At 41.3% G+C, this 26,374-nt stretch overlaps 10 protein-coding genes and 1 non-coding gene across 11 annotated transcripts; 5 read left to right on the top strand and 6 right to left on the bottom strand.

Annotated features, from left to right (window-relative positions):
- Positions 1–206: 206 nt before the first annotated feature.
- Positions 207–1,043, top strand: ATC70_001927 (uncharacterized protein; the record flags this gene model as incomplete). Its single annotated transcript, XM_064821314.1, has 1 exon — positions 207–1,043. One exon carries the CDS (start codon positions 207–209, stop codon positions 1,041–1,043), a length of 837 nt encoding a protein of 278 aa, XP_064681000.1.
- Positions 1,044–1,347: 304 nt separating this feature from the next.
- Positions 1,348–3,177, bottom strand: ERG2 (C-8 sterol isomerase; the record flags this gene model as incomplete). The annotated part of the gene is made up of 6 exons (XM_064821313.1): positions 1,348–2,592; positions 2,647–2,684; positions 2,752–2,765; positions 2,837–2,975; positions 3,043–3,084; positions 3,147–3,177. 6 exons carry the CDS (start codon positions 3,175–3,177, stop codon positions 1,348–1,350), a joined length of 1,509 nt encoding a protein of 502 aa, XP_064680999.1.
- A 398-nt stretch (positions 3,178–3,575) lies between these two features.
- Positions 3,576–5,583, top strand: ATC70_001925 (uncharacterized protein; the record flags this gene model as incomplete). The annotated part of the gene is made up of 10 exons (XM_064821312.1): positions 3,576–3,684; positions 3,738–3,771; positions 3,822–4,060; positions 4,134–4,403; positions 4,466–4,557; positions 4,625–4,741; positions 4,800–4,883; positions 4,935–5,092; positions 5,157–5,385; positions 5,446–5,583. 10 exons carry the CDS (start codon positions 3,576–3,578, stop codon positions 5,581–5,583), a joined length of 1,470 nt encoding a protein of 489 aa, XP_064680998.1.
- A 1,069-nt stretch (positions 5,584–6,652) lies between these two features.
- ATC70_001924 (uncharacterized protein) lies at positions 6,653–7,666 on the top strand (the record flags this gene model as incomplete). Its single annotated transcript, XM_064821311.1, has 3 exons — positions 6,653–6,670; positions 6,748–6,886; positions 7,215–7,666. The coding sequence occupies 3 exons, from the start codon at positions 6,653–6,655 to the stop codon at positions 7,664–7,666; spliced, it is 609 nt and encodes a 202-aa protein (XP_064680997.1).
- A 93-nt stretch (positions 7,667–7,759) lies between these two features.
- Positions 7,760–8,629, bottom strand: ATC70_001923 (uncharacterized protein; the record flags this gene model as incomplete). Its single annotated transcript, XM_064821310.1, has 1 exon — positions 7,760–8,629. The coding sequence occupies one exon, from the start codon at positions 8,627–8,629 to the stop codon at positions 7,760–7,762; it is 870 nt and encodes a 289-aa protein (XP_064680996.1).
- Positions 8,630–11,222: 2,593 nt separating this feature from the next.
- On the top strand, positions 11,223–12,978 carry ATC70_001922 (uncharacterized protein; the record flags this gene model as incomplete). Its single annotated transcript, XM_064821309.1, has 2 exons — positions 11,223–11,391; positions 11,450–12,978. The coding sequence occupies 2 exons, from the start codon at positions 11,223–11,225 to the stop codon at positions 12,976–12,978; spliced, it is 1,698 nt and encodes a 565-aa protein (XP_064680995.1).
- Positions 12,979–13,168: 190 nt separating this feature from the next.
- ATC70_001921 (uncharacterized protein) lies at positions 13,169–14,835 on the bottom strand (the record flags this gene model as incomplete). Its single annotated transcript, XM_064821308.1, has 4 exons — positions 13,169–13,570; positions 13,623–14,074; positions 14,132–14,739; positions 14,795–14,835. 4 exons carry the CDS (start codon positions 14,833–14,835, stop codon positions 13,169–13,171), a joined length of 1,503 nt encoding a protein of 500 aa, XP_064680994.1.
- Positions 14,836–14,981: 146 nt separating this feature from the next.
- On the top strand, positions 14,982–18,019 carry SCT1_2 (Glycerol-3-phosphate/dihydroxyacetone phosphate acyltransferase; the record flags this gene model as incomplete). The annotated part of the gene is made up of 2 exons (XM_064821307.1): positions 14,982–15,804; positions 15,855–18,019. The coding sequence occupies 2 exons, from the start codon at positions 14,982–14,984 to the stop codon at positions 18,017–18,019; spliced, it is 2,988 nt and encodes a 995-aa protein (XP_064680993.1).
- A 2,237-nt stretch (positions 18,020–20,256) lies between these two features.
- On the bottom strand, positions 20,257–20,329 carry ATC70_001919. The gene has a single exon. It is a non-coding gene; the product is annotated as a tRNA-Gln (tRNA).
- Positions 20,330–23,454: 3,125 nt separating this feature from the next.
- Positions 23,455–23,790, bottom strand: ATC70_001918 (uncharacterized protein; the record flags this gene model as incomplete). The annotated part of the gene is made up of 1 exon (XM_064821306.1): positions 23,455–23,790. The coding sequence occupies one exon, from the start codon at positions 23,788–23,790 to the stop codon at positions 23,455–23,457; it is 336 nt and encodes a 111-aa protein (XP_064680992.1).
- A 746-nt stretch (positions 23,791–24,536) lies between these two features.
- Positions 24,537–26,177, bottom strand: ATC70_001917 (uncharacterized protein; the record flags this gene model as incomplete). Its single annotated transcript, XM_064821305.1, has 1 exon — positions 24,537–26,177. One exon carries the CDS (start codon positions 26,175–26,177, stop codon positions 24,537–24,539), a length of 1,641 nt encoding a protein of 546 aa, XP_064680991.1.
- Positions 26,178–26,374: the final 197 nt, after the last annotated feature.

The following is a 26,374-nucleotide window of genomic DNA, read 5'->3' as shown; positions in this document are numbered from 1 at the left end:
TCGATATAAATGTGAACCCATCTTGCCATGTTTATCTAGGAAAAAAAAAACTCCTTTTTCATTAAAAACTTCACGTTTTCTCTTTTTACTTTTCTTTTTTCAAATTTTACCTCTTCTTTTTCTTCCACATTTCTCTTAATACAACTTAATCTTTAAGCTGGGCCCTGGCTCATTGAAAATAGGTTTAATTATTTATATATTTAACAATGGTATTCAACAACGCAACAACCACAAGATGGAAGGAGGACGATAGCAATAAATGGACCGAAGTAGTTTCTAAAAAGAAGCAATATCAGCAGCAGCAACAGCAGCTTCAACAGCAACTACAACTACAACAACAACAACAACAGCAGCAGCAGCATGGTGTTGATGATCCATTTGCTGGTATGAAATCCTGTGTTGATTACGAGCAAGAGATAGAAAGACTGAAACAGCTTGTGCCCAAGGTGCCTGCTGATAGTCAGCACAAGAAGCGACCATCATTAGAGAAGAAATTTAATACCAATACTAATACAAATACAACATCTAATACAGCTACATCAACCACAACCACATCTAATCATACCAACAATAACCATAACTTCTTGAACAACGAATTTATTAATACCAACAACACGACCTCCACTATTGCCTCTCCTACATCTACTACTACCTCTGCCTCTAACGCCACAAACAACCCTACATCCACTGCTTCCACTATCTCTCGCTCTAATTCGCCAGATACAACTCACTCGTCAGACTCTGATGTCTCTTCAGTTCTCTCTGATCACCAAATTGTTACAGAAGAAGAGAAATTACGTTTCTTGGCATTCGTCCGCAGCTGGACAGGTGACTGGCGTAAGGGCGCCATGATGGATGATTTGACTTCATCATCCAACTCACTATGGGCAGATCAATCGCCGTGGAGTCGTCGCCACAATGTACAGTCGCAGCAATATTACTCATATCAACAGCCCACTATGCTCAACAAGCATGGTCAACAGCCAATTGGCATGGGTAGAAAAACTCATCATCATCAGCAATCATTTGGTTATGCATTGTAAAACTACCTCCCTTTCTCTCTATCCCAGCTCTTTTTTGAACATAATCACAGTATATCCTTCTCTATTGCAAATACACTCAAACACACACACCCCCCCCCCATCCTGCACTTTATTCTCTTTTCTCAATGCCAAAACCCCACATTTTATATACACAAAAACTGCCCATTTTATTATTCTTCCTTTTTCTTCTATTAGCAACTCTTCTTTTCTTCTTCTACTATTTCTTTTGTAACTGCCCACAACATACAACATATCTCTATTATATACTATATATTTACCAAGCAAAAAAAAATCAAATAAAATTTTATTCTTCCAATTCATCAGTGTAGTTTGCTGGAAAGAAACCCCGGCGATCACCAATCTCTCCCTCCCACCAGCTCTGTCTATCGTCCAATCTCTTTGTCACAATAATATGGTCGCCTGCGTGGAAGGATAAATCAGCAGGTTGATCACCTGTGTAATCATACTTGGCTACAACGACAGTTAAGCTGTTGGTTCGTGGCTCATCCATGATTGGCTTCTTGACATCAGTCGAAGATTGCGGTGGTCCAGACAATGGCATTGTATTGGCGTTGGCATTCATAGGTGGTGGTTGTGTTGATGAGGAAGAAGGCCCGGCAAAACCGTTACTGGGCCCCGCAGCGGCAAAACTGCTGTTGTGGGTAGGGCTCCAAGGGCCTGTGTTGCTGTAACTGCTGCTGCTTGCAGGCCCTAAACCTTGGGCATTGCCTGTGTTGTGAATGTTGACAGCCGCTTGATTGATGTTTTGTCTACTAAACTGACTTGATTCTGCCTTGTTGTTGTAAGTAGATTGTCCGTTGTTCATGACGGGCCGTCTACTATCATTAATGGGAGGTGGCATAACGGCACCGTTTTTTTGTTGAGGAGATGTACAAGGAGTGCTTGAGCTGCCATTGTTCATTGATGACGATGATGGAGGAAGAGGCTTTGATGAATCATAGGCCTGATAAGGGGGTGGAGGATCTTCGTAATCTTCTTTATTGTTGGGACGTTGGTTATTCGATGTACGAGGAGGTCCTTGCTGTTGCAGTGGTGGTAATGGCCGTTGGAAGCTGGATTGAGGAGAGGACATTGAGGTTGCAGTAGGAGACAGTGGTTGCCCTTTGGCATTCTTGGGCGCAAATGGTAATCCAGGTCGAGGGCCCGCACCCATTGCAGTCAGCATGTCGTATAATTTCGCTGCATCTTGAGTTGGTGGGACAACGCCTGTCAGAATTTCTCGAGCTGTAATGGGCCTGCCGTAGTATGCCTGATTTGTATTGACTCTCTCGGAAATTTTGGAACCCTCAAATGAATATCCAAGGTACAAACCTTTGGAAGAACTGTAGGCGTAAGTAGCAGCAACATGAGTTGTATTCGAAGCAGAGGCGGACACATCAGCTGCTCTTCCAAACGGGCCAGCAGCTAATGATGCACCCACACCCAATTGTAGTTGTCCTCCACCATCAAAGAATGCTTTCACAGCTGCTCTGTAATTCATCACAATGATGGAATCAATCATCTCTCCTCCAGCTTGATGACCAAAGCCCTGTATATCTTTGTTTAGTGCCTTCTGTTATCTGCCAAGGTCTGTTACACTTACCACCGAGGACATGGAAACACCAGATGGGGCAGACCAACCTATAAAAAGACACATATTTCAGGAAAAAAAAACCCCCCATTTCATGCAAAAAAAAAATATACTCACTGCCATCAGGCAATCTAAAATAAGCAAGATGGATAAGCAATTCTTGTATCAGCAATCCCCCCCACATCAGATGAAGAAAACTCACCTTGCAATAATAATGCCTGTTCCGCTTTTTGCAGACAGCATGAAACCAATTCTGTAGAGACGAATGAAAACAATACCATGCGCATCCCGGAGGATGCTTGGAGGAATCAGCATTTTCACATCTCGGCCTTTGCTTGGATCTGGAGTTGATGTGCGGTGAGATGCAAGTTGAACAGAGTGTAATGCGTATACGATGCATGTTCATACCTGTGAACAATTGAAGGATTTGTACAGCACGTTGAGTATCACCTAATCAAGTATTGCTTGGAGTTTTAATAAACATGTCATCTATTTAGTGTCCATGTCCTTACCTTGTAATTCTTTTGGGCTTCTCTTGGACATGGATAGTTGGAATGAAAAATGGAAGGGAAAAAAAAAGAAAGAGAAAAGGAAGAAAATACGTTTTGAAACGTCATAAATAATGTTGGGTAACGTTCTGTTTTGTTTCTAGTGCATGGAAAGAGATGCTTGGCGGGTTTGCTGGGTCGAGAAAACGATGAAATTGGCACCCGACCAACTCAATGTTGTTTTGGGCAAGAATAGACAGCGAGCACCACGGGTACCTTATTTATTATTAATTTTAGTGTGGTATCCTTGTTGTCCCTTTTTTTTCTCTCTTTCTCTACATTGTATAAATATCCCCTTTCACCTTTTTTTTCATCTCTCTCCTATAATCTCTTTCTTTTCTATTTCTTTTCTATTTTTTCTGTCCTCTTTTTGTGATATCTAGATAGTACGAAATGTCCAAAAATCAACACAAGGAAAAGTCCTCGTTTTGGAAGAAACTAGGTCTAGGAAAGAACAAGAGCTCAGTGACCTCGTTGAAATCAGAGATTCAAAAACAACAAGGTATGGCAGGGTGTATCACAGGAAGAAGCCTGTGCTAATGGGTGTAAGGGTAGATGATGCACATTCTATCAAAAGCAAAAGAGCCAGGTAAATGCAAATGTGAATTTGTGGCATGAAACCTCACACATCGCATCTAGTACCATTTACTCCTCACCACCTCCGAATCAGCACTCTCCACCGCCCACTCCTAAACCGATGCCTTTAATGCAGCACCAAGTAGACAACAAAAAGACGATGCTATTGCAAAAAGCAAAGAAGATACCAACATCTACACAATCAGATCTGAAAGCAGTTGACATGTCCTATGGACCCATTACTACTCCGACTGCAGATCTGCACAATGAAGAGCATCAGAAGCAAGAGGAATCCGCAGCTGGTATTGTATTATAAATATACCTTTTCTTGTCTATGAGGTGATATGAACTAAAGCTCTCTACAATGAAAATTAGATACACCAGCAAAAGATATTGAGCAAAAGGATATGACAACAACTATGATTTCCACCGAACAGCCGAATGTTACACCTAGACAGTATGAAGAATCAGATGACAATAATCCTGAACAAGAAGAGGAAGAAGACACAAATAAAAGCTTTTCGTCTTTTGCTGTATTGGATAAAACAAGTTCACATCAAGAGCTATTGGCTGTCATTTCAAACTTGAAGCAAGAGTTGGAAAAGGAAAAGGCAACCGTTCTCGCACTACAGAAGCAGAAAGAAGGTAAGTCGGGTTTCATTTCAATGTAAAATGCACTGAACACAAATGGATAATCAACTTTCTAGCTGTAACAAAAGATTTGGACTATTTCGAGTTGACCGTAGACGAACTATTCACTGAAAAGACGGATCTGTTGCAACAACTAGAGGATGAAAAGGTAAAGAATTGTACATATATTAAATGCATAGCTCGTATTTATGTTTACTTTGTCGTCATTCTCTCAGATAAAGAGTCAGCATCATTTGGATGATTTGAACCTGCTCTTAGAGAAGATGAAGTCAACTGCAGACAATGCGAGGGATCAGTCTTTTGCAGTTGATCAAACGAAATCAGAGTTTGAGGTACTATAATGGCACTGTCTATGTTTGGTAAGCATAGAGACTTATACTACTTGCTTAGGCATATCAAGCTCAAGCTGAACAAGAAAAGAGATCATTGATGTCAGAAATCGACGAAAAAGAGAATGCCATCCGTGAATTAAAGGTACATCATTTTTGTATAGAAAGGTACCGCAAACTAAAACATGCTATTTAGTTCAAATTAAGTAAATCACAAGAGCAATCAGAAACATTGAAAGAGACGATAGACCAGCTTGTAAAAGCCCATGCTCTCGAGTTGAGTCGTACAACAGCTCAGCTCCAACAGCAACAACAACAGCAGCAGCAACAGCAGCAGGACAAGGAAAACCAAAAGTAATGTGAGCAAACAGGTCATTTATTTGTCCAATGTCTAATATTTATGTATTACAACATGTAGTAATTCTTGGTCGTTGCAAACTCCCAACGGATCTCCACGTATACAGCCTGACTCTCAGCAAGAAGAGCAACATGTGTACGATAACCCAAGCGTATATGACAGCACTCCACAATCAATGTCTAGAATGGATTCTTCAGATCGCTATAGAACACCGAAAGAGTCTATTGAATACATGGATGATGTTGATCTCGATGATCAGTTGATGAGACTTACGAAAGAAAAGGAAACGGTATGAAATATATATAAAAAGGGGCGAGCATGTTTTATATGTATTTATCATTTTCAATAGCTTCAATCTCACTACTCGAAAATTCCATTGACTGGCGGTGGACCACAATCTCGCCGTCGCAAAGAAGAATTGGAAGCCATGTTGGATCATGTCGACTCTCAGCTCAGTAAAGTGAAGCAAAAGATTAGAAGGTCGTAAATGTCGATGTGCTTTAATATTGAAGCAGCCACATCACTGTATCTCTCTCTCCTCGTTGTCGAAACGAACCCCCCCCCCCCCTCACTCTCCTTGCTTGTTCATTATTTTCTGCTCCTCGGTCGCTCCTTTCCATCTACTCGCCTCATTTCATATCTTTATTTAAGCACACAGAAAAAAAAAATTTCTACATTCATCTACATATGATATATATATACAATATACCTTTTTTTTTATTATCTAATTAAACCTTTGGTTAGCCCAACTTATATCCTGAAAAGCTGCCTAAGGAGCTGCATCGATTCACAAGCACACACATAATGTATGTGTTGGGATACGTCTCCCACAACGCTGGTTCTGAATCACAATGTTGCCCTCCCCCTTATAACTACAGTATCGAGATGAAGTGGTGCATTGGCGCATCTTGTTGCTTGCTACATATACAGGCCTAACAAATGAATCTGTTGACCGGACCCGAGGAAATTATGGCCCAATTACATACAGTGCGTTCTAGTTATTTGGCGTTTAATGCCATATTCTAAAACTGATTGCTTTCATGTATAGCTTTAAACATTTCAACTATACAAATGTAGCTTTAAAATGATGAATCTATGAGAAATTGCATCTCCAATTATAGCCTAACATATTTTAGTTGATAGGATAGCTTTATACCAAACACGGAAACTCGCTGATCTGTCCAGCGTCTATGCATCTGCAAATCTGATATCAGATCGAGTACATGCTGATACCTCAGGACTGATTAAGGCACATGTGATTGCTCAATGATCTCCTAACATTCATCGGAATAAATCATACGTATACATGTAGTATAGACTGTGGTCAATGACTGAGCAAAATTTGATGATTGAAGGGCGTGATGTACTCTCTGTGCTTGATCTGATCTGTCAAGGAGATGACCATCCCATTGATAGGATGGACATCGGGAGCGCAATTCAAGTGACTATTGTAAACGATATAATTTTTTATTTTAGTGGCTTGGCCAAATAATCAAAAACAAACTCCAATTCTGTAAAATTTTTGCTCCCTCTCTTTATTTCATACAACTTCAACTATGAGTACCTTCGAAAAGGTAATAAAAATAAAAATAAAAAGATGACAGGAATCATCAGCCACAACAATTTTATTAACATACTACTCGAATCATAGACATTGGTCATTGATTCTAAGGGTCATTTGCTTGGTCGTCTTGCTTCCATCATCGCTAAGCAAGCCCTTAACGGTCAAAAGGTTGTTGTCGTCAGATGTGAAGCCTTGAACGTTTCTGGTGAATTCTTCCGTAACAAGTGTATGTAATCTATTTTTTTTTTTATCATTTGAAATGTGAAATCACGCAAAAGCATATACATACAAGCACAAACACACAAGCGCATATACAATGGACACATGCAAAGGAGAGACACGAGAAAATTTATTTTTGTCATTACCTGGGTTCGAGACATTTGCAACGCTAAACGACGATATCGCATCTTCATTCTGTTGGTAGGAGTAGATATGACATTCGATCATGTACGAATATTGTGTGTGCGTTGTTCGTGTGTGTGTGTGTGTGTCATTTTGTGTGTTTTCAACATCTTACTTGTTTCAAAAAACTAACGCTATGTGATCTCTTATAGTGAAGTACCACGCTTACCTCAACAAGCGTTGTCTCGTCAACCCTACCCGTGGTCCTTTCCATTTCCGTGCTCCTTCTCGTATCTTGTACAAGGCCATCCGTGGTATGATCCCCCACAAGACTGCTCGTGGTGCCGCTGCTTTGGACCGTATCAAGCTCTTCGAAGGTGTCCCTGCTCCTTATGACCGTATGAAGCGCATGGTTATCCCTGCTGCTCTCCGTGTTCTCCGTCTCAAGCCCGGACGTAAGTACACCACCATCGGTCGTATCTCTCACGAGGTCGGTTGGAAGTACCAAGACGTTGTTGCCAAGCTCGAAGAGAAGCGTAAGGCCAAGTCTGCTGCTTACTATCAACGTAAGACCGCTCTCGCTGCCATCCAAAAGAAGGCTGTTGAGTCCAAGGCTGATGCCATCAAGGATGTTAACGCTTCCATTGCCGCTCTCGGTTACTAAATTGCTTTTTCCAACTTTTTTTTCTATATGAAAAAATGAGAAAATAAAATTTTGATTTTACATTTAATTAAGGTGGATGGGAATGTGTTTGGTTTATTTGTGTAAAAAGGATAGACAATGGCCCAGGATATCCAATATCCATTGAAGTATATTTCTATGTTCATAGGATTCAGCTCTGGGTATATCTGTTACAGTGTAGTCTGCAAATGTCTGAGCTTGTTTGGGCATGTATTTCAAAATGTCTTGCAACAAATGAACATCAATGTCAGGACTCATTCGCCAAATCAACTCGGGGTCTGTTGCTGTCTTGTTGGTGTTGTTGCTATGCATGTCAATGGCGACAGTGTCATGGCTGTGTTTATTGTCGTCGTCCTGGTATACTAATTGCATGCCTAGAACACCTCGAAGTAATCTGATGTAAGACTCCATAGCCTCTTCATCGTTTTGGGTCAGAATGTATTCACTCATTCGCCATTCCACTACATTGTGCCTGTGCTGTATTTGATACCGAAGAAAGCCTGCTAATCGGCTCAAGAATGGCACAGATCCCAAGTCAGTTTCATGGATACTCACAAACTCTTTCACCAGAGCCTTCTTTTGATCGTCATTCAAGTCAAGAGGGGAAGTGCTCACATTTTTTAATGTCTGTTGTAGATGCTTCTTCAGCTCCATTTGACGTTTCACATGCCACTCTGAGCGTGTCTTTCTTTTCTCATTTATAAAGATGTTGACTGTCTCCATGGGTAAGCTGAATGTGTCCTTGTCGAGCTGAATGCAGTTCAGTTGCTGAAGGTTGTACTGATAATCTGGATTGGATGTCTTCCAAGAGAAACAGCCATCAGGCATAACTGTCTTGCAGCCATCAAAGAACAGAATGAAATCGTTGGCAAGTGTATGGTTGTTGAAAGCATTCATACATAGGTTGCTCCAAAATTCTTGCACTGTGGGTGTTATTGAGGCCATTTTTGTCATGATTTTCGAAAAGAAAGCAAAGGAATTTCAAACCAATGCTCGCGCATGTTCAATTTATTGGAGGGATACAAGCAGCAGCGACACAAATAATGAATCACATGGAAATCAACATATGGTGGACACTACAAAGACCATTTCAGAGACTACACAAAACAATGCGCCATCAAGGCTTGGGTGATAGACAGAGCACAAATGATTGGGTGCCTGTCCTCACCATTGCTCATTGAGGCCATGCTCTATGTTGTAATCCAATCATTTGTTTTGTATGGTGCTGATTTCCTAAAGCATCCTGACATTATAAGGTAGTGGTGATTAGCATACTTCAATAGTAGGCACAGCAAGCTTGATAGGATATAACTTCAGGCGCTCCAAGCTTGGTAGTAGGATATAATTTGGAGCTCTCTAAGCTTGGAGAAATGTAATTTTGAGCTTGGAAGTAGGGATGGCATCAATTTTGCCAGCCAAAAAAACAGTTACATCTCCGCTCTAGTTTCTCTTCTGATTTGTTAGATCTTGAACTTTTCGAACATGGCTCGACCTATTTTCCAGATTCGACTATGCAAATTGTTATAAACACATTATAATTCCTATTGCATTTTTGAAGTACTCTTCGAGGCGCTTCCAATGGCGCTAATCATAATAGGTATTTTGATTGAACTTATTGAGCAATTTTAGAAAATATAAAAAGATGTTTCTGGCCAAAATATCGAAATTTCATATATCAAGATCTTACAAAATTGATTTCAGGGGTTACGTTAGATCGAGACAAAAATTTTGGTTTAATATTTATCATAGTAAAAGTCTTCTTTTTCAAGGTGAAAAACGCGATCGTTTGATTTTTGATGAAAACCATGAAGGGTACCTCATGCTTTTTGGTCGATTTTTGGCCCTGTTTTTTGGGTCCCTAAAAAATTGAGCAAAGGCGTCAGGAAGTAACTGCCAGACGAAGGCAATTTTTTGGTACTCTTTTGATGATCTAAAACGGCTTTGAACGCGAGAAAACACAGCTCAAATATGCCCAGATTTTGCTGTTTTAGGCACACTTTTGACTAAAAAGGGATCATATCTGTATGATACTTGCCCGTATATGAAATAGCTACGTGTATATGGATGTAGAGCATCACATAAGAATTAGATCCACAGATAATATGAAAGATTTGCATGTGTAAGTGGAGGGTCAACATGAAAGTAGCAGTATTTTGACAAGGTACGCAAGGGCAATCGGTAGCGCGAGCTGCCCCTGCGCAGGTTTGTTCTCACCGAAGCGAAGCGAAGGTAGAGTGCCATCCGAAGCATAAATATTTCTGTCCAAACAATACCCTTTTCTATTGAGTCTTGTCTTTGATGAGCTTTGCATCTTAGCTGTTTGCTTCTTTGAATTGAAGTGTTAATGTTTCTGCTGTATCAGCAAGGGCCCTTTCCAATTCTTGATTGCCAAATACTTCCATTTCGTTTGGCTGATGCGACCCAAAACAGCATGGGCATTCAAAGAGATATATATTGACAAAATCACGGCCTGTTGACGCGAGGGCTTGCATAAAGGTATTCTTTAGTGATCACTATCGCCTCTTGACCGTTAAGCTATACTATGTATGCATGTTGCTGGTGTGGGTGAGGCGTTCACTAGCCCTGAAATGAACATGACTGGGTCAGTGCATGGTATCCTTATAACAATCATATACACACGTGTCTTTCTCAATTGAGGCCAGCTTTTCTACATCTCTTCGATGGATGCTTGTTTGCTCTTGCCTCCAGAATACTCCAAAAGCCGTTGTAAAAAATAGATACAGGATATCAAGAGTGATTGAATACTGATTGATATAAAATTTCGCAAATAAAAAGGGATAAAGTAGAGAACCTGCAATAGAGAGATCAAACTCATGACCTTCTAGAAACAAATGAATGCCTTCATTGCATACGAAATTATTGAAATGGTTTTCATGATGGAACAGTATAAACAGCTGCTCTGTTAATTCGATAAGAGTTGTCTGTATTCCATGATTTTTGAATCAAAATCATCGAATTTTTAGGATTTACAATATACAGACTATTAATCAGAGACAGGCATTAAGCAATGCCAAACAGAAATTGATAGAAAAAATGCGATGAAGCCAATCTGTCAAGAGTCATCGCTCACAGCACTCTTTTTATCAGGTGAATAGTGCTTGAAATGGAAACTTTATTTTGTATGCATGACATGATCTTTGTTTGTCATACAGCCATTCAGTTTGGACCTAACACGTTCTGATCCAGACAAATCAAAAGACTGCAACATCTATCGTTTCTTGACATTTGTATTAGTCTTATGCTATAGCCTTCAAATGTCCACACCATTTCGCTGAACGGAGCTGACCACAGTGGCTTGTAGTGGTGCACCTTATTTCAATACAACAAGTTTCCATGGAGAGCATAAAAGATTCGTGCGTGGCTTATACACAAGATGTCACAGAGACCAAATTGGTTGGTAGCATTGCTAATAAAAAAAAAAAAAAAAAAAAAAAAAAAAAGCTCAAATGTCAAACCAAGGGTTTTTTTTTTTTTTTTCTTTTTTCTATTACAACAAATCTTTTTGTATTGTTAAAAAATGACCAAGTATATTGTTGTCTCTGGTGGTGTCATTTCTGGTATTGGTAAGGGTGTCATTGCCTCCAGTACCGGTACTCTTTTGAAGAGTTTGGGTCTTCGTGTGACAGCCATCAAAATCGATCCCTATCTCAACATAGATGCTGGTCTGATGAGTCCTTTGGATCACGGTAAGTCCTTGTAGGAAAAGCGAATTGCCCAGACAGACGACTGATATCAAATGACTAGGCGAGGTCTTTGTATTGAACGACGGTGGTGAAGTTGATTTGGATTTGGGCAACTATGAGCGTTTCCTCGATGTCGAATTGAGCCGTATCAATAACATTACAACTGGTAAAATCTACAGTGAAGTGATTGAAAAGGAGCGTAAGGGTGATTACCTCGGTAAGACTGTTCAAGTCGTTCCTCATGTCACTGATGCCATCCAAAGCTGGGTTGAGCGTGTCGCTGATTTACCTATCGATGATTCTGGTGAGAAGCCTGATGTGTGTATCATTGAATTGGGTGGTACTGTGGGTGATATTGAATCTGCTCCCTTTGTTGAAGCCATGCGTCAATTCCAATTCCGTGTGGGCCATGACAACTTCTGTTTGATCCATGTCTCTCTTGTGCCTGTCGTTGGCTCTGTGGGTGAGCAAAAGACCAAGCCTACTCAAATGAGTGTGCGTGATCTCCGTGGTGCTGGTCTCACTCCCGATCTCATTGCTTGCCGTTCCTCCAAGATCTTGGATCCCTCTGTCGCTTCCAAGATCTCCATGTTCTGTCACGTTGCTCCCGAGCAAGTTTTGGCTGTGCATGATGTCTCTTCTGTATACCACGTCCCCATCTTGATGCGTGAACACGGTGTCATTGATTTCTTCCGTCGTCGTCTCAACCTCGATGCCCTCAAGATCAGCGATGAAAGCCGTTTGGCTGGTGAGGAATTATGGACCAAGTGGACTACTTTGGCTGGTAGTTACGAACACATTCACGAAACTGTTACTATTGCTCTTGTCGGCAAGTATACCAACCTCCACGATTCTTACATCTCTGTCTACAAGGCTCTTGAGCACGCTGCTCTTGCTTGTAAGCGCAAGCTCGAAATCAAGTGGATTGAAGCTACTGACTTGGAGTCTGAAGCACTCAAGGCGGATCCTATCAAGTTCCATGAATCCTGGCAAAACTTGTGTGCCGCTGACGGTATTTTGGTGCCTGGTGGCTTTGGTGGTCGTGGTATTGAAGGTATGATTATGGCTGCCAAATGGGCTCGTGAAAACAAGATTCCTTACTTGGGTATCTGTCTCGGTATGCAAATTGCTGTCATTGAGTTTGCTCGTAACGTCTGTGGTATGGCAGATGCTGATTCCGCTGAAATGAACCCTGATACTCCTTCTCCTGTCGTTGTTTACATGCCTGAAATCTCCAAGACTCATATGGGTGGTACTATGCGTCTTGGTCTTCGTGCTACTGTCTTCCAAGATGGTACTGAAGAGTCTCGTGTTCGCAAGTTGTATGGTGGTAAGCCCTCTGTGGATGAGCGTCATCGTCATCGTTATGAAGTCAACCCTGAACACGTTGACAAGTTTGAGTCCAAGGGCCTCAAGTTTGTTGGTAAGGATGAGACTGGCCAGCGTATGGAGATTGTTGAAATGGAAGAACATCCCTACTTTGTTGGTTGCCAATACCATCCTGAATACCTCACTCGTCCTTTGAACCCATGTCCTCTTTTCAAGGGTCTCATTTTGGCCGCCGTTGGTGAGCTCGATGCTTCCTTGTAAATAATAATGCTTTAGAGATACACCCTTTCATCCCTTTTCCTTGCAAAAAAAAAAGCCCTTCACATGTACTAGAACACTTTTTTCTTCCCTTCCCTTTAGATATTTCCCACCTTTTTCTTTTTTCATATAAAAAATCAACTTTGTTTTTTATTCATTTAATAAATACACATATATATATATTACAAATCAATCACTCTTGCATAGCTTCTTGGTCTGGTATAATGGATGGACTGACAAAGGTCAATGCAAGTTCAATGTTGGCTTGATCAATCTCGAGCAACTGTTTCTTGAGCGATAAAAGGCCTGCTTTTCGGATGACAGCCTGGAGATCTGCACCAGTGTAACCTTCCGTTTTGGATGCAATCACCTGCAAATCAACACTGGCGTCCAGTTTTGTTTTGTGCTTCAATACCTGTAAAATTTGAAAGCGCTCATCTTGATTCGGTGCGCCCACATACACAAGTCGATCGAGCCTTCCTGGTCGTAGAATGGAACTATCGATGGATTCGGGGTGATTCGTAGCTCCCAGCAGAATGACACTTTGATCAATCTTGTCTAAATGATCAATTTCAATCAGAAATTGAGATATCAGCTACAAAAATATGTTCAGAATATCAGGCTGGTAACAGGAGATAGGCACTCACCTTTCTACCGACATCTCCAGAGCTTTCTCGAGAAGCAAAAATAGCTTCCAATTCATCCAAAAAGATGACACATGGACTGCAACGAATGGCTGTTTGGAATATCCTGGAAACAGCCTTTTCTGATTCACCTACTTCGCCCTTGATCAAATCAGGTATACTCACAGGCAAGAAATTGGCTGATGATTCAGTAGCCACTGCCTTGGCCAGAAGCGTTTTGCCTGTACCTGGTGGGCCAAACAGCAGCACACCTTTGGAGGGTCGAATGCCCAATCGTTTATAGGCATCGGCATGCTTATACACCCAGACAGCAGATTCCTCTAGTGCATTTTTAGCTGCTACGAGACCACCAATGTCATGCCAATAGACTGGATCTGGTTTTTCTGCCATTGCTGAACTCTGGAAGCCACTGACTCGAATGTGATCGAATATCTTGTCAAAGTGATCCATGTGGACTATCAAAAGTGTTGAGTAGGCCATGTTGACTGACATTAGCTTCAATGTCAACTTACCCTGTGCACTCTTGCTCTTGATGGCCTCTTGCTCTGCTAGCTTGACCCATAATGCAAGATCGGCAGCGACAAATGCGTGTGCTCTGGATGACAGCTGCTCGATATCATGCTCTGTAATAGCTGTGCTTGTAGGGAAATAGGCAGTGAATGTATGATACATCATATGCTTCCTTTCTATAGGCGTTGGTATCTGCAAGCTTATCTCGTCTTGGAACAATGTTCTGACATCCATGGCAATGTGATCTGGTTTTCGTGTTGTGGCGACAAGCATCACCTTGTTTTCTTGCATCAATGACTGTAGAATAGCTGCTAACGATGGATCCTGTGTGCTCTGACCATGGCGAGGAAAGAACAAGTCTAAATCTTCGATTAACAAAAGACTTTTGGTTGTCGTTGAGGCTTTCCACAAGAGTCGTTTGAACCCTTTGCTGAGCTGACCACGCTGGGTAGCAGCTAGTTCGCCAAGCAGGGCGGTGTAGACTGTTGCATGATATGTTTGAGCGAGGTGATGAATAATGTATGATTTGCCTGTGCCTGAGTCTCCTCTAAGTAGTATGGTGGAGGGAGGTGCATTGTCTTCAAATGCCAGCTGAAATGCTTGAGTCAATCTATAGCAATTAAATGGGTTTAGTACAAATACGAGCATTCAAAGGGTTGGTCTACCTAGCGCCCTCTTCTCCATAGCAAAGTGAAGGATACGACATTGTGTTGACAAGGATAAAAGCGTGTAACTCTCAAAATTTTTGCTTGGAATTCAGACCTCATTTGCCTGTCATTTGAAAGCCAGGCGTAGACATGAAATGGTAGTTCTTTCGTCTATATTCCTTCTCCCAGCACAGCACAGCTCACCATGGATCTGAATAGCTTGCTCAATAACCAGAAAGACACTCGACTCTCGCTAAATGATCTGCAGCAACTGCTGGCACAAGGAGACAGTGTCGTCATATTTGAAAAGATCCAAAACAGCACCGCGTACGATTTGCCTATCAACAGAGCAGACACTTTTGTGTTCTTTGATACCTTTATTCAAGTGATTCTCTCCATTATTCACGACGACGATCCTTACAGCGCACAACTGTCTAAATCGATTGTCATTGATTCACTTCGAAGCTGTATCAATGGGCTTTTGCGACAAAATGGCATCGAATGGCTGATTGAGTTTCCTAGCTACTTTTCGACCAAAACCTGGGTTGTCTTGCGCGCCAACATCACCATTCTTGTATATCTGTATGGGCTTGTATTGGCTATTTGGAATAAGCCTGAGCTGATACGACACCGAGAAGAGTGGATGAAAGGCATCTTGCAGTTTGTGCACTCGAATTCGCCCATTGTCATGCTGCATTTATGGCTGAATTGCTGTTGTATGCTGAATCAGGATGTCAACACCACATCAGACGCCGAGGAACTGTATTTAGTCAAGGTAGAGGCTGCTTACAGCAATGGCAAACTAGCAGAAGATGCAGTGATTACGATGATTCGCATGCTTCAGGAGCTTCAGGTTGATGTGTTGGCCGAGCAAGTGAATCAGCAGTTGGGCAGTGCGTTGGCAAGACCACCCTTCACCAAGGATGAGTTTATCGTGGGCAAGATATGCTTGGATAATGCGTGCAACAGTAGATCGAATCGATACACATCTATCCGTAAAATATACCAGCAGATGCAAGCCCAAACAGGTAAGTAGTACATGCACTCCTCTGCCCTTGACTCATCAGCTTGCCTATAGCACTTGAACATGCCACATCAGGTGAAGCCTCCAATCCGCTCTTGAGCACAGACATACTCGCCAGCACACCCGCCGATAAATATCTACAGACAGAAGCCATCAGAAAAGCTACGTTGTTTTGGCTCCAGAAAATGGGCGCTCTCTATCCACATGAATTCGATTTGCACCTGAAAGAAGCCATTCAATCGCATTACCCAACAGACAGAAAGACAATTCTCGATCTTGCCCTAGCAGACTGGACTGCAAGAGATAGATTTCACCGGCATTTGGGGTTTGTGATGGATGTCATTATAGCACAATTACAGAAATCTCGATACAATCGCCGCACATCACCTTACTATGCCTTTGTTCAGCTGTTCAATATACCTGACGACCATCAACAGCAACAGCAGCAGCAAACATCAGATATCTCGTTGAATGACAGCAGCACTTCGTACCAGACGAAATCAGGTGCCTACATTGATCTCTCTGAATTCAGCAATTGCTCAGACGTGGTGCTAATGGATGGATGTTGTTCAATACTGCAAAAACTGACACTGAGTGGAAATAGCAGCAGTGTGGAAGACTGGGTGGCAGACTGCCTGCAATCAGCCAGTGCAGACATTGTAAAGCGATATGCTGAATGGCTTGCTCAAGGACTAGAAAAGGAGCTGATTACAAAACAAACGCCATTCAGATTTACTCAGTATACGAAGGTGCTGCTCAAGACGTGTGTATCTCAATCAGCGCATGTGGTGCCCACCTTACTGCACACATTTTCAGATCATGGGCTGGAATGGCTGCTGAAAAAGAACACTTCATTTGCAACAATTCTACTGCATTACTTTGACGATGGTCCTCAAGTCTCCAAAGATATTGTGGTGCGTACGCTATTCACATCCAAGAGCAAGGTCTACATGGATCAACTTCTTGCTTACCTAAGACAGCACATGTCAGGCACGGATCCCAAACTACCGAGATCGAGATCATGGTTTAGAAACCACTTTTTGAGTAACCTACTACTACTGGTGGGAGAAGATACCAAGGGAAAGACTGTGGCTTCGGGTGTGTTTCGACAGTTGCTCAAGACGCGTAGTGATTTCGAGTGGTATTTCGCCACACCACTGGTCTCCACACAGCAAATGACATTCAGCACGCTGGATTTGTGCAGCACGCACGATGTATATGCCATTAAACATACGGGATTAGCAGCCTTGTTGCAAGAAATGGTGCGTCTTGGTGATGGTGCAAAAAAGGAGCGTTTGATCAAAGTCTGGTCTGATTTATGGACATTGCCCAGAACCAACAACGATTACAAGTTTACAGTGCCAGTGAGCTGGGTGTTGCAGTGCGCAGGGCTCTACGACCAAGCACCGGTGCTCGTCAAGCAAATGATCAAGAAATTCCTGACTATTGGTATTCATCAGAGTACACTCGCAGCAGCAGCAGCAGCAGCAGATCAAGGGCAGAGCATCCTGCCAACGGCACCAGGGAGAACGTTTTTAGAGCGCGTGATGGACCTGATCCTGCTATCCGATACACCAGAGCCAGATAGCTTGTTTGAACTTGTGTTGAATGTGTATTACAGCCAAGAAGGAAGCCGCACTTTTGGAGACATCAACTGGACCATCATCCACATTTTGGTGGAATTAGCAGAGGAGCTGGAAGTAGAAATGCTGGTGTTAGCATCTGCAAGCAATTTACCGCCACCACGGCCCAATCCCAAAAAAATCTACAAGAAGCGAAACAAGAAATATAACAAGAAACAGCATATGAGTCGACTCAAATTAGGTGCTACCATGAAGAAGCATGAAGAAGAACTGGAAAAGTACTTTCAGGAATTGAGCGACAACACATCCAAGATCAACAATGCCATCAAGGCGCTTACCACACTGGTCCAAAGAGTGTTTAACTTTTTGCTGCGATTGCTAAATGATTCATCAACGTTCTCCACTGTCGATTCTAACAATAGCTGTCTTAGCATCAAGCAAGATATCCAAAGAGAGCTTGTCGAAATCCCTTTATTCTATGAACCGCTGGCCAAGCTGGATAAGCTCATCAGTGAGCCTGAAGACCTGCATGAAGATATCCAAACAGTGATAGAGTTGAGCGTCGAGTGTTTGAAAAAGAAGGCGGATCAGGCATTGTATGAAGCATCACAAAAGATACTATTAGCGACATCTTGATATGTGTGCTGTTTTTGTAAATAAACTTGAATCAAGGAATCATGAAATCGAATCAAATCAGGAGAGCTCCCTCTAATGCTGCATCATGAAAGCTACCCCAGTGGTTTTAAACGTAATGAAGGCAGTCGTTCGTTTTTTAATGGCTATGGGCATGATCTCTTTATTACAGGGTCTCCATTTCGCCCTATTTCCAATCCTGATAAGCAGAAACATTATATTTTTCTGGTACTGTAGGGGATTGGACTATTGGTTGAATTGAGGTGTCCAGCGTTTTGGAGAACATGAGGTGCCCCTACTATTCTATCCTTGAGGGGTCCGTAGTATTATCAAACAACTATATTATCGCAAGCTCACAGTACTTGGTATATTTCTCAAGTCTATAGTTCCCATGTCACACTGCTTGAAATTATATTTCCCCAAGCCAACAATGCCTGAAATTACAGGCAGGGGAAATAATCTGCCTAATGTGTAATTGATGAAGACTCGGCAGTTGGCAGATAATGCCTTTGTGGCGAAAATGAGATTTTCAATGCTAGTCTCGAGGACATTATTCAACATTTCAGAAGTGCACTTGAAAAATGAATTGGCTAGGGTCCTTAAGAAAGGCATAATTCATGATCCATATGGAATTTGAGGCTTGTTAAGTCTAAAATTCACGGAAAAAAAGAATAAAAAATCAATAAAAGTCAACTTAATAAAGGTATTTTTATTATCAAACTGACAGGTGTAAAATAAACTGAAGAATCCCTACTGGCCAGGTAGATAATCCTCCTTATATACTTTAATAATGGATAAAAGTTCTACTAATGAGAGTGGACAAATAGGTCAGTTTAAGGATAGTTTTATTGTATATACATGGATTCAATGGGCATTCGGTATGAGCATTAGCATAGAATCCCAGAGTCAACAAGAGAGAGGTACAAAAACTCTTTACAGGACACTAACAAAATGAAAAAGGGAAAAGGAACGTATGGTAGTGGCATAGGAGCAGCATGAATACTGGTATTGGTGATTTGATCTGGAGGAATGGCCAACGGTTGGGGACTTTGATAATTACTTACCACTGTGGTATCGCACTGAGAAAACAAAACAGCAAACGTTCATCAATGGGGAGACTGTCTAGCAGAGAACCATAGCGATCCTGGATCAAGATCAGCAGGAATGACAGCCAACGGATGCACTAAACTATTAATGGCATGTAGTAGAGCAAGCGAAGTAGGCCAATAAGATGGAGGACCATCAGAGGCTTTCACAGGCAAGCAATTGAGTTTCGATAAAAGAGTTTGAAAAGAGATATTAAATTAGCCAAAGCAGATCTAACTATCAAATGAGCATCAGGTTTATAGTTGTCCAACTAGAATAAACAAATAAACAGAAGAAAAGGTAGAAAATAGAAAGCAATACAGAAATGTATATAAAAGAGTTTACAATGAATCGATTATAACATGGGAAATATAAGGAATTCAAGGGATTTTACAGATAACAGATGTTTAGTATAGGATAAGAAGTAGTATAACAGCTAATGAGCTTCATAAAAGATATGCATTGAGATATTGGTAAAGCATAAGATAATTTTATTAATTGATTTTGAGCTTATGCTTTTTATATTTTTTTTTCCTATTCTTTATATCTGTGATAATGTCCTGATTAACAGAGGATTGAATTGAGATTTGATACTATTTCTGTACTAATATCCTTCAATGAACGAGGGATAACTTAATTTACAAGGATCAAAGTCTATAGTTTCATATGATATGCTTATTTAATTGTATTTCATGAATTCAAGATGTAAGGTTTTATATATAATTGTCCTTTTGGATACAAGATACGGAAGGCATTGCAGCGTTGATCTGGGGCTTGCATTCATGTCCGCTTGATATGCGACATTTTGAGTTGAGATTGAGTTGTGGACAGAGCGTAATTTAAACGATACCAAATGTGGTATATTTTATTTGTATAATGGAGAGGAGCAGATTGGGTTGTCGTGAATAGAGATATAGTTTTTGAGTAGACTTAGACTAATGTATATAAAATAATAAAGAACATCTTTTATCTTAATTCTATTATTTTATATACATTTGCCAAGGCCTACTCAATAACCATATCTCTATTAACGACAATAGTGACAAAAAAAAAGAAAGTGGATATTACGATTCGTAACACCAATATGTATCAAAAATGACATTAAGACCAGCAATGTTGGATAAGGGTCGTGGATCAGGAACTTAAAAAATAGAAGGTCGCGCCGAGACTCGAACTCGGATGTCAAGATTCAGAGTCTTACATGCTAACCAATTACATCACGCAACCTTTGTCGGGCTGTTGCGATTTTAAAAAAATTTTGTTGTATAAATTTCAATAAGCGGTATTTAAACTTGAAGCCTATCAGAATGCTGTTCCTGAACTGGTGTTCAAACTGGTTACTATTACATTTTTATATATTTTGATCTATACAACACATTGGAAATAAGTTGAACGTTCTTACGTTTAAATCTTTGGGAACATAAATTCATATATACCTTCTATCGCTGAAATACTGTCTACATCAAGATTATTGCAACACATCAGCAACTTAAACAGCTTTAATTATTTTTTTTTGTCTTGGGATCAACAATTACTGCAAGGACTTCCACCCATTTCGCTGCACATTTCATAAAACCAGCACCGCAGGGTATCAGGACATGTCAGATACTTATACGTAAGAATAGTATATGCCATCTGAGATCTGCTGCCTGCTGTCTGCACTGCACTGCTGATCGAGATATACATGGATGTAGATATAGAGAGTGTGCAGGAAAATGTTATGGCTTTAGTTGAATGAATAAAAAAAAGTCTTTATTGATATTAGACTTGGATGTTAATTTTATCCAATATAGTTTGCGTAATGTTGTAAGCCATCCAGATTAATCGCTGTTTAATGTTCCTGGTAGCTGGCGCTCTAGGTTTAAACCTACGCTTCTTATTCTTGTTTGTAATCAGCCTGTCAATGGTACACTGCAAGTTTCCAGTTCTAAGGTTCCCATTTAATCAGCATCACAATCATCATTGTCATCAACAGAAAGGCATTTAGGTCAGCCAGCAGCAATGCCGCCGCCAAAATCAATTGAAGCTCAGTTTATTTTTTTTTCTGTTCAAGATTGGACAAATTTTGTCTTTCTTCGACTTCTTTAATCTATTCTATGATCTTCGACTATATAAATTGTGATGATCACCCTACGCTTCCTAATACATTCTTAAAGTACTTTTCAAGGCGCTTTCAATGGTATTAACTGTAATACGTATTTTGACTGAAATTGTTGAGCAATTTAATAACATTTGAAATGAGGTTTTTAGCGAAAATTGCCATATTTTGCATATGAAAGTTTCATAAAAGTAGTTTCAGAGGTTGCTTTGGATCGAGAGAACCGTTTTGATTTGATATATACCATAGTAAAAGTCTTCATTATCAAGGTGAAAGATGCGATCGTTTGATTTTCGATAAAAAGCATGAGGTACCCCTCATGGTTTTTGGTTGATTTTTGGCCATGTTTTTTGTGTCTTCAAAAAGTTGAGCAAAGGTGTCTGGAAGTTACTGCTACTCAAGTACAGTTATTTGGCGTCATTCCGGCGACTCAGAAAAGTGTACATGTCAAAATATGAAGGCTTGAAAGCTGTCAAATTTGGTTACCTTTTTGCTTTATAGCTTTTATCTACACGGCATGTATCACATCGTTGGTAGCTGAAATATTCTGGAGGGGTAGTTCTGCAGCCTGCGCAATTTCTAATTTGAATAGAAGGCATATTGATTTTGGTAAGGTTAATTCATGCAAATGTTGATGCGTTATGTTGTTGGTAAGCTTATTAATAATGGAAATGAAAAGCCGAATTTGCTGCTTGTTGTATACTATGGTTTTGCAGTGAAGATAGTAGTAGTAGCGTATCTGAAGCTCATGCCCTTCTTATATTATAAATCTGTATCGTACATCTAATCCAGTGCACACATAGTACATATCAAAATCTGGTAACTGCATGAACTATCGGAATGCAGATCAGAGTGGATGTTTTCCACAATCCATTTGTTATTATACCGTAATAATCATTATTGCTGGTAAAATATCATGTTTGGGAACAAGCTATTTTGATGATCGAGAGTCCATCGATTTGATGGCTAATGCTGTAGAATAGTTTGAAAGAATGAGATTCTTTACGCAGCATCCAGGCAACAGTGATCTTTAGACGAAACTTCTTTAGATCATGGTCAAGGAAATTGACCAGAAAAGGACTATTGAGAAGATGCTATGGCAGCCAAATGCTGAGAAACAACGGAAGCAGAAGAGCATGCCTACTGAAACAGGCTGGATTTACATCCAGTTGAAGTCATTGCAAGGCTGTCGTCAGTTGTGAGGTGAGCAACAAATGGCTGCAGGTGGGTAGCATCGAGAAATGGCAGACTATGATGTTATTCACAATGTTATCTCTCATATTTTTTTGGTATTGTTCTTGCCAAAGCTTCAGAAGTCGCGAATTACGAGAAGCAGGGAGTAGCCGTAAAGACATACAATGGCTGTTTTGTTTGTGCTATCCACTCTGTGGATGATTATGACTTAATCGTAAGTTGTACTCATACAGACTGTTCAAAACCCCAAGATTTACAAGTGTACTTCCAGGCTAGTCGTCCAACCATTCGAACTGATATTGCGCCTTTTACAGACAGCGTTGGCACGGCTGAGCAAATGATAGCCAAGAGAGCCAAGACAGCAAAAGAAGCTATTGCCCGAATGTATGGAGATGAAGCACGGCCAGATGACAGCAAGCATACAATGATTGAAGGCATATTGAGTAGCATAGGTATGCAACCATTTTCAATCCAGGCCAAGGACGGAGCCGTTGCGTGTATGCAAATTTTAGCTGAATGTATACTAGTGAAAAAGAACAAGTTCTCCTTGTGAATTGTATAGAGACATACAACCGTTCTAGACACCTAAATGCACATTCAGAACGACACAATCCACGAAGCAATAGTTTACCTACTGGACAAGAGCTCTATCACACATTTAAAACTCACAGCATGGCTAACGACAGCCCTCATAAACCGGTTATTGGTACGCACGCTATGACAGCATTGGTAACATCAAGCCTCAGGTTAGACAAGCACTCTGATCCTGAATTGGGGCCATCAACGATTAACTTTCATCCAACTGAAGCAACTCGATTATTCTTGCCAAGTGCTTCGCTCAACAAAGTCAGCGAGCTACTCATCGATAAAAGGGATCATGTCAATGTTCATGACAAGTACGCTCAATTGAAGCAAGTGTGCTCAAACTTCATACTCCTTAGTACCTACAGATTTTTTTTTTTGGATTTTAACTTGCCGATTGGTTTATTTTGGAGGTTGAGTGGTCGAAATGTTGCAGTAGAAGCAGAACGACAAATGGAGAGGAGAGATCAACCCAACCTTAAATGGGATCTACAAAGAAGAAAGGAGGAGGTAAGTGCGGAATGCCAGTCGCCATGAATGACTCTTGTTTGTGTTGACACATCTTTTGAGCGACCAGGGCGAAGACAGTGTCAGTGGTAAACGGCATATCATTGAAGATAAAGGACCAATGTGATAACGAAATGGATTCCAATGTGGTAGCAATGATACGAAGATCGGACGTCGTACGAACATAAGGAGATCGAACGGTGGCAAGAAGATGGTGAAGGCCTAGGGGAATGATGGAAGTTTCTGCGCCCAAATATTTGTTGTGAACCTGCTGCCAGACAGTCAGTTTGGCAAGACATGAGAGCATGAAATGTTCAATCGATTCAGCCGGATGTTGACAAATGGCACAAGAGGGTGAAGGGGCCCGTTCCCATTCATGCAAGCGAATACGATGAGGAGTCCGGTGATGAAGAAAACGGCACCAAACATTGCGGCATGAGTGTGATAACGGCAAAGACTAAAAGGTTGACCAGGATGGGCGAATGGATGGGTTGAAAGGAGGAGGCTTTGATGGCTGCGAGCAAAGTTTTCGGTATGATTTAGTGGAAAGACGATACTGGCAAGCACGAGATGTCGATGACAACGAGGAGAAAACAGCTTAGACAAGCGGTGAGGTATCCACAATGCGGTTATCCTTAACTGGTAAGAAAGGAAAACGGCCCAAGCCTGCGAACCTTTTGTGAATGAATGTACGAGTGCCTACAAATTAGCTCGCTGCTGCTCCAAGTTCACACATATACAAGACTGCTACAAGAAAACCTTAAACCTGAACAGTGATGACCAGCAGCAAAATAAACTCTCTAGCAATCAGGATCTGGAAAGAGTACTCGTTGATATCGCAGAGAGATTAGCACCTCGTTTAAAAGAAGCAAACAACAAAGTCGCAAAGCGCATTAAGGAAAGTGCTCAGTAGATCAATTAGGTGTAGAGCGTCATTTTACTTTTTTATTGAATAAAGATGCAAGTGGATATCAAGCTAAACGAGATAATGTGTGTATAATATGTACAAATTATTAAGAACGGTGGTATATGTGAGTGGAAGGGATCAAGCGATTAATACACGCTTTCTGGATCATGCAGACCCAAGAGATTGGCATTCTTTTCAACATCTTGGCTAGGAGTTATCTTTTCACCATAGACAACATCAGAAGCTAAACCAGATGCAGTCATCAAATTGGCAGCAACACCTTCTAAACCCTTATTTTCATGCTTCAGGACATTGATAGCGTGACCAACGATCAATAGTCCAGGAGGACGACTGCCACCACAGCTCTCCAAGACTTGCACAATGTTGGAAAGTTGACCCCAAATCACACGCTGATCTTTGCAGCTTGCTCTCTCTACAATAGCACAGGGAATATCGGCTGGATATTGCTGATGTGTCATCAAGTCTTGAACCAAAGCTTCCAAGCGATGAATAGCCATCAAGAATACATCTGTGCGGTGCTTATCAAATGTAGGCAAGGGAGCAGACGAGTTACGAGCACCAGTGCCAGTCGTCACCAAGAATTGGGAGGCAACAGAACGATGTGTGAGAGGAATACCAGCCAACAAAGCAGCAGCGACTGTGGAAGATATACCAGGAATGACGCGAGGCACGATACTGTGCTTACGGAAGAACAACACCTCTTCACCACCACGGCCAAACAGATAAGGATCGCCCTGTTTGAGACGAACCACTTTTTTACCTTGTTTGATTGCCTTCAAGGCCATTTCGTTGAATTCTTCTTGAGCAGCATCAGCGTTTCCAGGGAATTTGCGAGCAATCTTCAAATCACACTTGACCAAAGCGACCACTTCAGCAGGCACAATCTTATCAGCCAGCACAAGATCAGCCTCTTCGATGGCCTTATGAGCAGCCAACGTCAGTAATTCAGGGTCACCCGTACCAGATCCAACCAACACAATGCTTCCTGTAGGGACAGAGGGCTTGACAAGGCCAAAATTGTCTAATGAAGCCGCGGGTGAGTTTGTCGCTGAATTGGCCTCCAAGCTTTCGTATCCTTCATCGTTGTGGTATGAATCCAACAGTTCTTCCATATCCTGATCTGACAGCTGAGCTAGACGATCCATACTCCAATATTCACAAATTTGAGCCAACCACTTCATACGTCTGATGCTAGCAGCAGAACTAGGATCAGAAGCACGGACCTTTTTGCGCAATACACCTACTCGGTTGATAGCATCTCCCAATTGAGGAGGCAGGCTTGATGTGATATGACGACGAATACGGCTGGATAATTTGGATGCTTGTCCGTTGGTCGACACTGCAATTTGAAGTGATTGATCTCGGTAGTTGGAGGTCATGAAGAAATCGCAGAGATCGCTATGATCTGTAATGTTGATTGGAACGCGGTGTTGACGGAATTGCTGTACAATGGATTCAGCTGTTGTATCAGACGGTATGTTGCAAATGAAACCCAAATCAAAGCGATGTGTGTCCAAAAGGCTAATATTGTATTCGTGGGCGAGCAATTCAACTTGCTGGTGTTCTACTCTGTACTGCAATTCTGAGCACATGAACTTTGGATTGGCAACGAGATATACAATGGCATCTGCTTCGAGGCATGATAAAACTCTACTGGCAGCAACAGCGCTGTCACCAATAACAATGACACTCTTCTGCTTGCTTTGAAATGCCAGCATGAGCGATGCACCTCCTTGAGGTATAGGGACCCTTGGTTGGATAGACATTGGAGTCAGAGTAGGGGTTGATTGAATGCAATGAAAAGAAAAGGGGGGGGGGGTAATGCAACTGGTAGAAAAAAAAAAGACTTGAGGTTTGATGGATTATATAAGGAATTATACAAGCGGAAACTCAGTTCCTTTTTATACAAATGCGCAAATCAAATTAACAGGCGATGAGGCGACTTTGTCATCCAATCACTCGA

The sequence above is a fragment of the Mucor velutinosus genome (assembly GCF_035048745.1).
Source record: "Mucor velutinosus strain NIH1002 chromosome Unknown tig00000093, whole genome shotgun sequence".
Taxonomy (NCBI): domain Eukaryota; kingdom Fungi; phylum Mucoromycota; class Mucoromycetes; order Mucorales; family Mucoraceae; genus Mucor; species Mucor velutinosus.
Note: the sequence above shows the minus strand (reverse complement) of the source record. Positions and strands in the feature narration are given on the sequence as shown.